The following is a 17646-nucleotide window of genomic DNA, read 5'->3' on the forward strand; positions in this document are numbered from 1 at the left end:
TTTCTTCAGCTCACGAAAGCCAAAATGCAAGTGAGCGTATTTGACACTTGTCTTCTTATAATTGACGCCAATACACCCATAGTAAAACCCGATTACAGAGCAAATTGCTTACGTCTTCTTTCGCATTGCCACTTACCCGATTAGTCGTTTTTCTGCTTAATGAAACTGGCTGTTAATTTGCTTTCAACAGGCGGACAGACGGACGGACATGGTTAAGTCGACTTAGAATATCAAGACGATCAAGAATATATAAACTTTGCTGATCAGTCTCAGATCAGCAAATGTTCATAATTGAAAATTCCAAAAATCTTCGGTTACTGTGAAATTGGTAAGGATGTCAATTTTTTTTTTTTTTGTTGAAAATTGTGGTCGCTATGCTTGCAGGAACTGACCCATCAGGGGTAATATTTTATCATAAAGTCAGAGCTGAAAGTTTCGGTGAATTAGCTTCAGTATTTTGATGACATTTTTTCATTTGCGCTCATTTTGGCTTTTCGAAAGTCGGCAATTTTTTAATCCCAAAAATCAAATGAAAAAAATGTCTAAAAATGTCTTAGGAGTGAGATTTCTGAAATCCGCTTTATTGTCTTGTTGCATTTGATTTGAAAAAAAAAATGGCAAATGATTTCTTCTCAAAATGGAAAAAATTTTAAAGAAATGTTGTCTTTAAAAAATAAATTCGAGGCGGGTCTGGTCCGGTCTCCCCCAGACCAGTTTGCGTTAATGGAGAATAGAGGCGCCGAATGAACCAAAATACAACGGCTGCGTTGGCTAGGTCATGTTATCAGAATGGATGAAGAAGTTCCAGCAAGGAAGTCTTCTCCCCAGGTAAAAAAAGATGTCGCGCTGTGGCAAAGTTTACCACCATAACTAAACATCGCAGCATCTTTACATAAAAAATCGCTCGTAGGAAGACATTTGCTACATTGCGTATATGCTGAATGCGGTAGGGTTAGGTTCAATATTACCATCATATAGAAGGTTAAACATTTTGAAACGTGCAAACGGTGATTTTTATTTTCCCCCCAAAACTATTTTCTTAATGTGACTTTTCTGATTGACAATTAATTGCCTTTTCAGGTCATCATAAGCTGTAAAAATGTCAAACGAACAGAAACAACGCATCCAAGTCCCAGATGCTCTGCGCGAAGTTCTTTTGGATTTTTCCATTGCCTATCTGCTGGAACAGCCGGGCGATGTGGTTGATTTCGCCGTGGAGTATTTTACAAAACTTCAGGAATCACGCAGACAAACCAGTTTCAGTCGTGATAATGATCGTGGTTCAGTCGATGATAGTGTCATGTCTCAGGAAGATGACGATGGTAAGTAATTGTATCTGCAAGTGTTCTTCTGTTTTTTTTTTTATACGAGGTTTGCCTTTTATATATCGGGATTGGACCATCCTTGTGTTGCAATCTGCCAACTGACAGCTCTATCGTAAAGCTTGACATTTTTGAGGTTATACGTATTCAGAACGTTTTGACATACGAGCGCTATTTGTGTTGTTTATAGCAACTTAAAAGATTCATCTCGCCCAAAAATAGAATTAAATCGTTTACATATTCGTGCGATTATTTTTTACAATTTTCGACGTGGACTCAACAACAGTGCATTGTGCATTGATGAACTCAATGAAAGTTTTGGCGATCCAGACCAGACCATGGACCAGTGTTTATCGATGATATGGGTGGTATTCAACCGAGGTCGTAGTTCACTCCACGACGAATTTCGTGAAGGTTGTCCAAATTCAGTTGTTGTTCCAATAACCATTGATGCTGTGCGTCAACTGATATTGCAAGATCGTCATGTGACCTATCGTGGCAAAAGTGGTTCGACAATTAGTTCAAACGAATGCAAAAGTGTATAGATCTTAATGGGGAATATTTTGAAAAACAATAAAGCGATTTTCGATGATTAATATTTGTTTTTGTGTTCTCTAATCGTGAAATATAAAACGCCGGGGGCGACATCCGTTCTGGCAGTCAGTTTGAAACATCGAAATATCCATTCTTTATCGTCGTAAAATACTACAACGATTTATGATTTCCGTATGTCTGTCTTTCCCTTCATCCTGCCGTTGTAATCACGCCACATTTAAAAATTGAGATATGGGGCTGAATTTTTTGACATTTGTCGGCTAAGTTGTTGAATGGGCATGGTTGTTGTACTGAACCAATTGGTATATAGCTGCCATATATAGGGATCTCCCGATTAGGTTCAATTATTACCCGACTATTTTCTCTATATGCGTACCCAGGTCTCGTATTGCAACAATAAATTCACTAGTTTAAGCACTGAACTATGGTCCAAAAGGCCCTATCGAACTCAGACATTTTTTTGATTTATACTTTAAAACACTTCAAAAATGTGATACATAAAAGTTTTTGTTGAAAATGTTAAAAAAAAACTTTTGTAAGTAGTGGTTTTTAACAAATGTAACGCCCAGTACATGCAACAAATATGCCATAGTTTGAAACTATGTAGTTATAAAAAGTGACTTTTTAGCTATTATCTCTTTTGACAACACTGGTTTAAACAGCACACGCTCGTTTCGTGTTTTGTTTCACTGTCAAACATCTTCAGTTTGGTCTATAATTTACAAACGAACAACGCTTGCAAATTATTGAATTTTATTATCAAAATGCGTGGTCTGGTGGCAACATTGGACCGTACTTAAAAGATGATGCGAATCGTAACATAACTGTGAATGGTGAGCGCTATCGTGAGATGATATCCAACTTTTTTTGCCCAAAATGCAAGAGCTTGACTCGCATGACATGTGGTTTTAACAAGACTGCCACATGCCGCAAAGCACGCGTAACAATAGACTTATTGAGAGACTAGTTCGGTGAACAATTTATTTCACGATCGGGACTGGTCAATTAGACGTCTAGATCGTGCGATTTAACGCCTTTAGACAATTTTTGGTTGTTGAAGCTCATGTCAATACAGACAAGCCCCCTTCAATTGACCCATTGGAAGACAACATTGAAGCATTTATTCGTGAGATACCGGCCGAAATGTTGGATAAAGTATGCCAAAACTGGACTAAGCGGATGGACGCAGTCGCGGTCAACATTTGCATGAAATAATCTTCAAACATCAAATTATATGGGACGTACAATACAAGCGATTCAAATAAAGATTTCAGCCATTTCATGCATTAAAAAAAACGCATAAAACTCATCAATTATGTGTTTTTTGAAAACTTTCCTATATATCTTAAAAAACACCCTTTATATATAAAGAAAACCGCAGATAAAGGTGCTTTCAATGTAGGCTATTTTATAAAAAGGACTTAGCGTAGATGCATTTTAAATTGAATTGTTATACCCTATACCACCACTGTGATACAGGGTATTTGTTTGCAACGTTAAGAAGGAGAAGAGCTAGAGCCATCGATACGTATACCGATCGGCTTGGAATCATTTCCTAATTCGATTTAACTAAAATGAAAATGTCCACAATTCACTTTTTTGGTCCATGAACGAACGCTATTGATTTTGAAAAAACCGGTCCAGATATAGATTCATATATATCTTTCATCCGATATGACCTTTTAAAACTGTGGAAGCCACTATGGTCTGACCTTTACAAAATTTGGTCTGGAATGTTTTTTTTTGACGTCCCAATATGTGTGCAAAATTTCGTCAAAATCGCATCAGATTTAGATATAGCTCCCGAAATCCGTTCTGACCTTTAAAGACGTCAGGTTAGGTTTAGTTGAAACGAGGGTGCGGATTTTAATCCGCCCCATGCCACTATGGGCATGTACCTAAGCCAGTAATCGGCTTGTTGTGCGTTCTAAATAATAAAAGTAACCTCGAAAAAGAAAATGTATGTCTTTAGAATCCACACTTTTGGTCCGACCTTTACCAAATTTTGCATGAAGTATTTTATTTGACGTCCCAATATATGTAAGAGTGTCCTTTACAGACTCACTTAGACAATTTTAAGGCCATTGTGATACCATAGTTGCAACAGACCAAGGCTTCTGGTGGGTAATTTGAGCACGCTATCAACTCGGTTACCGGGGTGCCTAGATTTATATATAGCTCCCATATATTTTTTTTATAGCTGACATTTGTCTTTAAAACTGCGGTAGCCAGAACTTGAGTCCTATTGTAGAAACATCTTGATAATCTTTTCGATATTTCTGTAAGTATACAAAATTAAATTCCGACAAGATTTAGACAAAGGTTCTATTTATTTATTAAAAGTAGTAGGTAGACGCGGTGGTGTTGGGTGTTATATAGTCGGCTGCGCCTGATTTTAGCCTTTTCTTGCAGGTTTTAATTTATGTCGACTCTAATAGAAGATATGTGGAGTACAATATTGAAATTTTTGTTAGGAAAAAAACTGGAAAACCCCTTCGCGTTCTTAAAACGTCGATTTTGCAGAATGGGCTTTTGGGTATTTTCGTCAAGAAAGGTGGCCAAAATTTATACCTAATCTTTTGAGAAGATATTTGTCTACAATATATTAAGAAACTAGAAACATACCTTTATTGGTTTTGGTTTTATGATTATCTAGATTTGAATCTTTGTAAGTTCCAAAGACATTTATGAACAAATTTTTTTTGTTCCAAACACTGATTTGGATAGCTTACAAAATGTACAATAATTTTCCTGTTCATATTACAATATCCGTCTCATCAATCAAATGGTGACGAGTAAATTGCGTATACATTCGTATAAGTGGTACTGAGTTCTATCAGCAAAATAGTAGCGACATGCCACTGCGTCAGAAATTTCGCCTCAATTCAATGGGCACCAATCAACTCTGCTTCAATGCTGTTGTTGTAGCAGTTTGAGTGTCAAGATCCAGGAACTCTGCGACTAAGATGGTCGAGTGGGTCTGGCTGGGCATTTAAACAGGTGACATGTATCGTGTGGTCCCTGCTTACAATCGGGACATTCATCTTGCACGTCGGCATCAATCCTTGCTCTGTAGGAGTTTAGGCGGCTGCATCTGCCTGAACGTAGCTAAGCCAGAACTACTATGTCTTGCCGGTTGAGGTAAATTTCTTCAGGTGCAATGAGAGGCGGTCGTTCTCCAAGGATTACATTCACCCGGTAGCTATTTGCCGCTTCTGCTCCCGTGCCTGCATGAATGCTGTCTAGACCTACTTGATATGCCGCTTGATCTAGAGGTTCTCTCTTGTAGCGCTGAATCTCACGCTCTAGATCATGAAGATCTACCTTGAGCCTTATGGGCGGTGGATATCCATCCACAAGATGATTTGAATGGCCTCTGCGAAAACAGCCCAAAAGGTATTGCTTAGACAGCATGTAGTTATGTCTTCGCACTGGTAGGATTTCTGTCTCCTGATGGAGGTGGTCCATATGAGAACTGAGAAGACTGCCCGTCACAGTTCGGAGGGCGGCATTCTGGCAGGTCTGAATATTATTCCACTGCGTCTCACAAAGTTGACAACTTACCACAGACCGGCCAATTGCTTTGTACGTGGTCAACAAGGTTTCTTAGTCTGTACCCCAAGTGCTGCCAGCAAGTGACTGAGGACCTTGTTTCTACTTTTGACTTTATCGCAAATTGCTGTGACATGTAGGGAGAATGTGTAAGAGCTGTCAAATATGACGCCAAGTAGAGGTTAAATAGTGCCGGAGATATCACCCCGCCTTGGGGAACTCCCTGTTTCACTCTACGGTGTTTCGACTTCTTATCCCTAAATTTCATAAATGACTGGCGACCACACAGATAATTCGCGACCCTGCATTTTCGGCCTGGTTGGAAGGACGTGTTGGCGATGGGAGGAGTAATACTTGAAGCGTTTTTGCTACTGGTGAGAGAAGAAAGATCGATCAATACGACTCCCCCAATCTCGGGTCCTTTCCAGGCTTCAGTAGCGGCGGGATCACACTGTCCATTTTCCAGACATCGGGAACTATAAGAGTGTTCAAAAACAGGTTGCGGACCGTAGTAGGGTACTCAACTTAAGGTAAATCCAGATTCGTCAACATCAATGTAGAGATTCCGTCGGGGCCCAACGCCTTGGATGATTTCGCAACTTCGTGAAATTGCGATGGCTGCCTATCAGCTCGGAGACCACGGATACGACGAATGGCTCTCCTCCTTGCCCTGTCACTCTCGGGATGCACAGTAAAATGACGATTGAACAACCTGGCGCATCTCTTCGGATCAGTCAAGGTTACTTCGCCCAAAGTGACTGAGGTCCTGTCATCCCGTCTACCGGGGTTCGAGAGTGACTTAACAGTAGACCACATTGCTCCAAGTGTTCCAGCCACAAATTCTGCCTATGTTCGTTTACTACCCCATTTATTTCCAGATTCAGCTCGCTGATCCCTACAACGAATCCCATCACGCTCGTCTTCTGTGTGTACTACTGCCTGCGCCGGGAAATTGGGCCGCATTTGGGGTATTCGACCGGCGGGTATTTCCTCTCGGAATTTTCTCTCGGCAACTAGCACATCTGAGGGGGTGTCACTTTACTGAAGCGGCGTGTACTCTCTGACGCCAGCCCAATCGACCATATTCTGGTTGATAAACTTCCGACGCTCAGAGGTTAAGAAGTCGGGTGGTCGGTCGATGGTGAGAATTATGGGGAGTTGGTCTGACGCCAAAGAGATTACGGCTTGCCAGGATACGTCACTCAGGAGATCAGGGGATGCAATGTAAATGTCTGGCGAGCTGCTGCACCTCCTCGTAATCTTAGTGGCGGCATCCTCATTCATCGTGCAAATCGTGGAGCCTTCAATCAGCTCTGCCAAAGCCATGCCACGCTGGTCATTACCTAGGGGAGAATGCCATGAAATGTGATGCGCATTAAAGCCCCATAGACGATTATGGCCACATAGTAACCCACTTATGTCGGGGTTGTAAGCTTAGCCATTAATTGGGACACTGCTATCAACCAGCAGTATGTAGACGTTGTATAGCTCTAACTCGGCAGTACCGGACCTGACTGCTATCCCCATGCACTCTATGTAGGGGGCACTAGCGCCAGCGCAGGCGATCAATATGTTCTCCCGATTCATAAAATCCACAATCTCGTCGATCTTGCCACGAAAACCGTTACAGTTGAGTTGCAAAAATGATACACTTCCCGGCACTAGCTTGGCAAAATTGGGTCTGGAATGCTGCTGTTGCGTATATTGCCGCACGGGAGAGTTCCGGGGGGTCACATAGTCTGATGACGAGGACGCAGAAAGCGACGACGACGACGTTTGTGACCCACTGCTGTCTATGTTCGCACAGCACCTTGCCACATATTCAGTTTGACATACTCCCGTAGTGATGTAAGGCCAGAGCAAGATCGGAAATGTACCCACTCCATGCACTGGTTACACCTCACCGACACCGACCGATGATGGAGGCGGTTCTGGCAAACCGAACAGAATCAGGGTCTTTCTTTTCAATATCGGCACGGACCAGCAGCGTGCGGAGAAGGCACTCCGGGATGTGTCTCCCCCATGACGAAAAAAGACGAACACGTACACTGAGACAGCAGCCCTTGCCGATGAAAAATTCCATTGGATCATTCCGGTGCGTACAACGGGCTGCTATGGGATTGGCTTCAATGCTGTTGACGTTGTTGAGTGTTGTTGTTTGACTTTTGTTTGTGTTCTGACGAAGAATAGAGTCTGTCGGATTTCGCATAACACCAAAATCATTTTCGCTCTCAATTCTGTGACGGTATATGGTACAGTTCCGATATTTGGAGAACTGACGTAATTCGATATCAATCAAAAAAAGAAAATAGAACAAAATTTCGATTACATGATTTTCGCGGGAAGGGCTTTTTGTCGCATATTTTATCCGATTTAGCTAAAATTTGGAGCAGAATACGATATATATCCGATCGTAAGATATTTATATCTGCGATGTTGCGTTTTTTTTATTTGTTTTACATTGTAATAGAAGCATGCATTAACTTAAACATAAACTTTTTGTGATGTAAAATGAGGAAATCTAAGGTAACAACCCTTGCATTATGACTACCTGTCCACTGACTACTGCACGTTCTATTTATCTGTCACATGTTGGAATTTTGCTATTAAAGAACTGGGCCAACGACGCAACCCACCCCGACCGCCCCCTTTAACACACAACCACTTATATACAGTGCGAGTATATGCACCCCTGTAATTCTATATGTATACCTTGTCATGCATGTATCTATTTTTATATTCAACAAATGAGGATGTATTTAAAACGAGAACTCAATACTGCCACTGGTGGAGGTCCTTAACGTAATTTCTCCGTTTGACCTGTTAACAACATTATCCCATGTATACGGCCACACAGCGGTGGGTTTCAACGTTGGTGAAGGAGGCCGCACTTCCTCTGTGCTAAGAGATGTGGTTGGGAGGGGATGGTATGGGTTGTCTTTAAAGTGTTTCAATTTTATGGCACAAATGATTGAGTTTGGTGATGCTGTACTTTTGACATACACACATATATGCTGGTATGTACTTTGGAATTAAATTGTATTGAACATTTCCAAAATAAACATGGGTTAACTTAGTTGTCCAAATGTTGGGAAGAAATTTTTGTGTTTTAATTGATTTTGATAAGAACAATGATATGGAGAAGGGAAAGTTTTTAATTCGAGTTAGGAAGCCTGAAATCCATGATTTAAGTCACACCGTATTTAAAATCTATTGCCAGTCTTTATTTCTAGCCCACTCTAGCTCTTCTGAGTTAAAGCTTCTAACTGGGTTCTTCACCATGCTCCTTTAGATTGCATTTGGGCGTGTTTTTTCTACGATTCTACTCCATATAAAGTGATTTTCCGATATTATTTCTTGAGCTTGAGGGTCAAGGGCTCAGTTAGGGAGGAGGAGTATGGATATCAGTGGAGAGGTCCTACAAAACAATATTGACGTTGGTGTCCACCCATGTCTTTGAATATTAGTTAAATGTCCATCAATAAATGCTATCGACTTATTCGCATAACAGACACTCAGTCAACACTCAATATGACTGTGTTCGTGAGCGTGTGTGTGTGTGTAAATGGAAACGAGGGAACAAAAACACATCATTCGCTCTGCCCACGTTACATATTTCTGATGGGATCCTATGCCGGATGCTTTTGTTTTGTGTAACAGGTCGCTTCAGCTTTTGTTGTCTGTCCACTTTAATAAAAGACCACTTCATTTCAGCCAGTCTCTGAGTGTCTATTCTTTTTTTTTTTTTTTTTGGCAGAAAATAGACGTTGCCAGCGACGGCAAAAAGTTTTAAGCAGTCATTGTCGAAGGGCCTTTTTTGTGAGGGAGGTGGGCCAACAAGTTGCATGATCTCTATTAGAAAAAGGTAAACAAAATGCCTTAAAAGTTCTTAACAAAATAAAAGCTTACTACTTCAATAACTAAACTCTATCAAAGACGCTGTGTATGTACAGCGGTCAAAAAAAGTATTCATCATTCAATGTTTTTTTTTTAATAAGTCTACAAAAGACAATTGGAATAAAAACATATTAAACTAATGATGCAGTAGTGTTTGTGTGATATATATGTACACAATTTCATTGTTTTTAAAGAAAAAAATAGTATTTATTGGAACAAAAAGGGCCATTTTACAGCTGAACACAAAAAATTAAACAAAAAAAGTATTCATCATTGCAAAAAAACAAAAAAATAAATAACATAATTTAAAAAAATTAATACTTTGTTATTCGACCACCGCGTCTTATAACTTCTTTTAAACGGTTTGACATCGATTGGACTAATTTAGCGGTTATATTTTGGTCTATATTAGTCCATTCCTCCATTATCACCTGTTGCATTTGACTCTTGCTCGAAAAATTGCGCGTTCTCAATTTGCGTTCGAGATGTTCCCAAAGATGTTCAATTGGGTTCAAGTCGGGACTTTGAGGAGGAGTTTTAATGACTTTGGGGCAGTTATACAGCATCCACATCTTGGTATTTAAAGCAGAATGTTTGGGGTCATTATCTTGATAATATTGAAAGTTATTACCAAGCCCAAGTTTTACAGCACTATCTTTTAAATTCCTCTTTAAAATGTCAATGTAATACTTATGATCCATTACTCCATTAATAATTTCAAGATTTCCCGCTCCTGAAGCCGCCATACACTCCCAAACCATTAAACCACCTCCACCATGTTTTACAGTAGCAACTGTGTTTCGTTCTTCAAGCTCTGTATTTGGTTTTCTGTACACTATGACCTTTCCATCGCACCCAAAAAGATTAAACTTGCTCTCGTCTGCAAAAATGACTGTTTTCCAAAATGATTCGGGCTGTTGTACATACATTTTTGCGAAGTTTAGCCTTTTCACTCGGTTTATTTTATTTATAAAGGGCTTCTTACGTGCAGTTCTTCCTCTGTAACTATGCCTTTTGAGTGTATTTCGAATTGTTTGTGTAGTAACTTCCTTCCTTAAATATTCCATAGTGTTTTTACGAAGAATGGTCGCATTTGTCTTCGGAGTTTTCTGAACTTGCCGCACTAGCCAACGCACATCTCCAACTGAAAGTGCTTTTGGTCGACCAGATCTTGGTTTATTGTTAACAGTTTTCGTTTCTGTCCACTTTCTGATGATGGATTGTATAGTAGATCGTGGTCTATTTAATATTTCACTGATAGTTTTTTGAGTTAAACCATTCCTGTGGTGTTTTATTATCAAAACTTTTACCTCATCAGAAACCTCGTTTTGCTTACGACCCATTTTGACAAAAACTATATTTTCAATGAAATTACAGCGGTCAAAAAAAGTATTCATCATTCAATGTTTTTTTTTTAATAAGTCTACAAAAGACAATTGGAATAAAAACATATTAAACTAATGATGCATTAGTGCTTGTGTGATATATATGTACACAATTTCATTGTTTTTAAAGAAAAAAATAGTATTTATTGGAACAAAAAGGGCCATTTTACAGCTGAACACAAAAAATTAAACAAAAAAAGTATTCATCATTGCAAAAAAACAAAAAAATAAATAACATAATTTAAAAAAATTAATACTTTGTTATTCGACCACCGCGTCTTATAACTTCTTTTAAATGGTTTGACATCGATTGGACTAATTTAGCGGTTATATTTTGGTCTATATTAGTCCCTTCCTCCATTATCACCTGTTGCATTTGACTCTTGCTCGAAAAATTGCGCGTTCTCAATTTGTGTTCGAGATGTTCCCAAAGATGTTCAATTGGGTTCAAGTCGGGACTTTGAGGAGGAGTTTTAATGACTTTGGGGCAGTTATACAGCATCCACATCTTGGTATTTAAAGCAGAATGTTTGGGGTCATTATCTTGATAATATTGAAGTTATTACCAAGCCCAAGTTTTACAGCACTATCTTTTAAATTCCTCTTTAAAATGTCAATGTAATACTTATGATCCATTACTCCATTAATAATTTCAAGATTTCCCGCTCCTGAAGCCGCCATACACCCCCAAACCATTAAACCACCTCCACCATGTTTTACAGTAGCAACTGTGTTTCGTTCTTCAAGCTCTGTATTTGGTTTTCTGTACACTATGACCTTTCCATCGCACCCAAAAAGATTAAATTTGCTCTCGTCTGCAAAAATGACTGTTTTCCAAAATGATTCGGGCTGTTTTACATACATTTTTGCGAAGTTTAGCCTTTTCACTCGGTTTATTTTATTTATAAAGGGCTTCTTACGTGCAGTTCTTCCTCTGTAACTATGCCTTTTGAGTGTATTTCGAATTGTTTGTGTAGTAACTTCCTTCCCTAAATATTCCATAGTATTTTTACGAAGAATGGTCGCATTTGTCTTCGGAGTTTTCTGAACTTGCCGCACTAGCCAACGCACATCTCCAACTGAAAGTGCTTTTGGTCGACCAGATCTTGGTTTATTGTCAACAGTTTTCGTTTCTGTCCACTTTCTGATGATGGATTGTATAGTAGATCGTGGTCTATTTAATATTTCACTGATAGTTTTTTGAGTTAAACCATTCCTGTGGTGTTTTATTATCAAAACTTTTACCTCATCAGAAACCTCGTTTTGCTTACGACCCATTTTGACAAAAACTATATTTTCAATGAAATTAAATATTTGCTGTCAAGGGCAAAGCCTCCTTTACTAAATAAAACAGAAAAGGGGGATTCCCAAATAATATTTGAATTTGACTTTGATGATAGCACATCAATGATGAATACTTTTTTTGTTCTGTTTTTTGTGTTATTATATAAAATTGCATTTTTTGCGCTAATTAAATTTATTTTTTGAATTTATTTTAAAACATATTACGAAAAATAAACTATTGCATAAAACTGCATTATTTGTTTACTTTAAATTTTCTTCAATTACCCAAAATAAGTGAATTTATTATCAATTTTGCTAATGATGAATACTTTTTTTGACCGCTGTAAATATTTGCTGTCAAGGGCAAAGCCTCCTTTACTAAATAAAACAGAAAAGGGGGATTCCCAAATAATATTTGAATTTGACTTTGATGATAGCACATCAATGATGAATACTTTTTTTGTTCTGTTTTTGGTGTTATTATATAAAATTGCATTTTTTGCGCTAATTAAATTTATTTTTTGAATTTATTTTAAAACATATTACGAAAAATAAACTATTGCATAAAACTGCATTATTTGTTTACTTTAAATTTTCTTCAATTACCCAAAATAAGTGAATTTATTATCAATTTTGCTAATGATGAATACTTTTTTTGACCGCTGTAAATACGAATGAGTTAGTGAACACTTGGCCAAATCACTGTAGTCCCAACATTTCATATTATGTAGGCAGGCATATTGATGTGAGAGATGTCCGTTATGCCTCTAAGCGACAACAACCCTGAGATAGCGAAAAATGAGAGAGCGTGAGAGTTGAGTAAACCGTTGTAAAAACCATTTGTTTACTCCAGATAATAACAGAAAATGAAAATAATGAGAAATAGCATGCCACACTTGGATGAGTTAGAATGGGAGTGGATTTAAAGATCTCAAGCATAGTGGGTGGAAAGTAGAAATATAAGTGAAATGTTTCGACTTTCATTGCTATATTTTATTTAACACAGTGGTGCACAAAATTAAAATCTCCTTTACGCAAGCGTTGATGTTTTCTCTTGGTTTCACACTCAGAGCAAAGTAGGTACCATACGTGCTCATTTCAACAACAAATCAATATCGCATGGTATGGATGAAACCGTTATTGAATATTTTACCCCCTTTCATCACCCAACCAAAATAAAAGACCATTAAACAAAATTTTAATTTTATTTGATTTCGATTATTTATGTAAATAATTATAAAAAAAAATAATGTTCACCGTGACCAACCTCGATTCTTTGTATTTGTCCCTAGAGTTTGTACCTTTTTCACCGCTATCGAATATTTAAACATGTTTTTACGCACACAAATCGATTTAAAACATTTTATGAAATTGAAACAAATATTTTATGGTGACCTTAATATTTTTTGAAGTACAAAGCTACACTTTTGTCGCGACGACAAGAATAAAAATGCGACGCCGTCAATTCCTAATAGCCTACTTTGTCTGGCATTAAATAAATACGAAATGGTATTAAAATATTTGCCAATAACGTCAATAAAATAATACCAGCCGGTATTGGCAAAGTACCGTCCTTTTTAATCAGTGCCATCGTTGTTGAGACTTTGTTTACAAAGTAGGAGCAATGCCTTCGAGTCAATTCCAGTATATATATATATATATGTATGTAGGAGTGGTGTGTAAGGGTAATACATGCAATGAATGAAGAATGAGTGGGATAGTGAAATCAAAGTATCAATTTGTCGGCTTAATGCTATCTTGTTCCATACGTCATTATTGACTTTTTTGAGTTAGGATCTTTTTCTAAGGTTTGGAGATAAGTATTTTCAAAAGTTTCAAAAAATGTTGACGTATCTCCCTTGGTTTTCGAGATATTCAGATGCATGGTTATTCCATATCTACACTCAGAGAAATTGGTTAGTGAAAACAGCAAAAACGTTTGCTAAAACTGCTAACATTTTCTACTGTTTTTAAATAGTAAAAAGTTAAGAAAAGCTCAAAATGTCATAAATATTAAAAAAAAGATTTATATTCCAACTTTTAATTGTAGAAGCATGCGACATACAATTTTTTTAAACTGTCTACAATTTGCTAATTTTTAGACGAATTTAAATAACAGCAGACAAAATAAGCACTACTATTATATTTATGCTTGAAATAAAAAATTAGGCCCTAATATTGCCATTTTTTTAATAATATGTAGCAAATGCCTCAATTTTTGTTAAGAACTTCAAGCGTTTTGCATGAAATCATTCAAAATTTAATAATTTTTTATTGAATATCAGCAGGCACACTTTCTGCCCGTGGAACAAAATTATATATATATTTGACAAACCAAATTGATTGTGCTATCATGCTCCACGTGCCCAAGGAACTTAAGTAAAAGACAAAATAATATGGTTTAGATTTCGGAGAGAAGCCCCACACAATGGGGCTATTTGATTTTCCGAATGGGCAGCATTTTATCATGTATTCATGTGTACCAAAAAATTTCAATCAAAACAAGTACTGTAATCAAATATTGCTGTGTACTCTTCCGAAAATATTGGAAGTCACTCAAAAATTGTTTGGAGCCTTACAGCTCTAGTATACAAGAAATCATTTGCATGCATACAATTATAAACAAGCATTTAAAACATTTGTAGATGTTTGGTCCATATCATTTTATTGAGTTTTTGTCAAAGATAGATTGAAATATCAATTTCAGAAATATTGTCAATCATCGTAAAATTTCAAGACGATTTAACGATATCCGTGTATATGTCCGTCAGCCAGTTGTACTTACGCCTTAAAAATTTGAGATATTGAGCTAAAATCTGCAAAAAATTCATTATTTTCCATACGCAGGTTATGTTCTTGAACGGGCCAAATTGGATCACATTTTGATATAGTTGAAATAAAGACCAGCGATGCCTATCCCGTTTTTTACACATACAATCACATTTTCATTTTGGGCATTGCTGATATAGAGCGATCTTTTGATTTATGGTCTTGAGCTTAAAAAGTGCATTTACGACATGTTTTAGCTGAAATTTGGAGCAATAACTAGTATTAAGCCCTTCGACATTCTTATGGAGTATGGTGCAGATCGATTTCTCCGATTTTGGAACTGTGAGGTGTGTAATAAGACACCTTGACAGTCATGCTGAATATGGTACAGATGGTGTCACAATTTAAGTTCTTGGGTCCATTAAAGGAGCATTTATAACGCAATTGCGCCGAAATTTAAAACAATGAGTTGTATTAGACCCTCTGCATTGTATCATTGTATTAGAATTGCATTGTATCACCAACTACTTGTGAACCGGGCACTGAATTTGTTCAACATTGTAAGCTAATGCGTGCGCCTGCAGCTTCAGTGGTGACCGGCCATAACTCCCAATTGAAAAAGTCGTCGCGTTTTGTTGAAGCAACTACACTAATCTTAATCTTTTTTAACTTTGGCAGAAAGTGGTCGTAAAGTTAAAAAAAAAGTTTAAAACTTGTCTAATTTCAAAATAAAAATATTTAAATATTTTATATAATTAAGTACAATAAAACAGAAACAAAACAAAGTCATAAATACAAGTAAAATATTTGGGTCATTTAGGTATTCTGCAACATATTCCATAAGTAATGCCTTTAATCTGTACATACACTTTCGTTAATATTTAAATCCGGAAAATATTGTGGTCACTTCAGGATCTCAACATTTTGTGTTAAAACTTATATTTAACCACTAATGCCATATACAAAGAAGCATTTTCGTGGTGAATTTTCCACCCAAATCTCCGAAAATGTTTTTGAGCTTGAAAAAGTCCCTATCTAGAACCACTGCCACGTTTAACTTGAATGTCAGAAAAAAAAACTCAAAAGCACCAAAATAAGTGTAGCTCCCCACAGTATGGCAAAACTTTAATGACTATGGAAATGATTTGTAAAGCGCTTTTCTTTCAACGATTACGGATGTAATAATTAAAGTCATTCAGACTCTTTAATGTAATATTTTTTGACCCAAAAATATTAACAGCCTTTCTTTTGTCCATATCGTTTTGACGAGACAGAAACTCGAAGAGAATGACAGAACGATGATTTAGGGGTTATTTATAATTATTTACGTTCATTTCAAATGCGACGCATCAGAAAAAAAATCATTTGCTGTCCATAAACATAAATGTATGCTAAAATTTTGCTTGATTTTGCCGGCTAAATCAAGGATATTTAAGGCTTGTCTAAGAATAGTGCTGTTGTCAGCATATGTAAACGCATTTCGGCTCAAATTTTGATATTGTCGAAATTTCTCTTAACATTTCAGCAATTATTTTTCGACCCCAGTGTATTTATTGAATATGTACTATTCAAGTGAGTACATAAGATAAAGTTTGGAATAAGCAAGTAGAAGAAGAAGAAGTAATTATTAATTTGGTTAGTTAATTTTTCCTTATATCCAAGTATATATTTACAAAGGGAAATAACTGACGGGCTTCTTTTGGCCCCTAATACTTTAGATACATCGGGGTCAAACACTGACAATTTTATCAACTGGCATTGGCAATTTCAGTTGAAAATTGTCATCCGTAATGCACATTTGTCAACTGACAGCGCAATCCAACTAAGGTTGTCATCCATAATCGACCTATTTATTTCAATACATAACATATTTGAGATTGAGATTGCTGTTACAAATTTACAAATACGTGGTGTGTTAGCACATCTTCCGATTCAACTTCTTGAGAGATTTACATCATATATTTTTTTTTTACTTTATTGAAAATGCATTAAGTTTGAGTATTACTGTATTATTGTATGATGACCGATGTTGTTCAGGCATTTGTAAATGTATAAGGTTGTTGACAAACAAGTAATTTCGTATTGCGATCAGAGACGTACCTAAAATTAAACAATATAGCAATAACGGAAGACAGTTTCGATGTCAGGTGTCAGGTGTCTAATGTATATGTCCCAGGTGAGATTTGATTGTAAATAGATATCCAATTCTTGACCGCCAACTCCAATGTTAAACTCTGAGTTAAAAATTCTTTGAGGACGAAAGCGTCCTAATTTCGTTTTCGACCGATTAATAAAAAGTCTATTGATTCGCATGTATTCAAATACAAGTGCAATATCACGTTCATAAGTAACTTGCCAGCCAATTGTAATTTATTTAGATAATTTATGTATGTATATCCAGAACAGTAAGGGACCTAAACCACTACCTTGGATACCCCAAAATCCACTGAAGCAAAGTTCACTCTTCCAGCTCTGTATCTGAACAAATTGTTTCCTATTCTCCCAATAAGTAGCAAAAATTCTAATTCATCACATGACAAATTCCCTAATATCCCAGGTCTCCTAAAATCGTGTCGAAGACTTTCAATTAATCGAGGAATATGCCAACAACGCCAGTGTTGCCTTTTTCCAAAAAATTACACATATAATTTTGAGCATTAACTATGTTTCCTCGGTTCCACAACCTTTCCTGTCTGAGTCCGATAATCCTCTCAAAAATGTTATTCACGACAGGTAACGATGATATCAGCCAAAAGTTATTTATATCGACAGAGTTTTCCCCCTTTGGTATTGGAATAACCTTATGGATTTTCAAAATGTCCGAATATATTTTGTATCAACTATACTATTAAATATATCACCCTGGTGCGGCGCACTGCTAC

General features: G+C 37.0%; 1 protein-coding gene across 2 annotated transcripts in view; it reads left to right on the top strand.

Moving 5' to 3' along the window:
* The window catches only part of LOC106086141 (cAMP-dependent protein kinase type II regulatory subunit), a 73077-nt gene that overhangs the window by 24955 nt on the left and 30476 nt on the right, over nt 1-17646 (top strand). For both annotated transcript variants that reach the window (XM_013250682.2, XM_013250681.2), the window contains exon 2: nt 1081-1322. In XM_013250682.2, coding sequence (XP_013106136.1) covers nt 1100-1322 — 223 coding nt within the window. In that variant the 5' untranslated portion in view covers nt 1081-1099. The remainder of the gene's footprint in view (nt 1-1080; nt 1323-17646) is intronic.

This window comes from Stomoxys calcitrans, chromosome 5 (assembly GCF_963082655.1).
Source record: "Stomoxys calcitrans chromosome 5, idStoCalc2.1, whole genome shotgun sequence".
In the NCBI taxonomy this organism is placed as follows: domain Eukaryota; kingdom Metazoa; phylum Arthropoda; class Insecta; order Diptera; family Muscidae; genus Stomoxys; species Stomoxys calcitrans.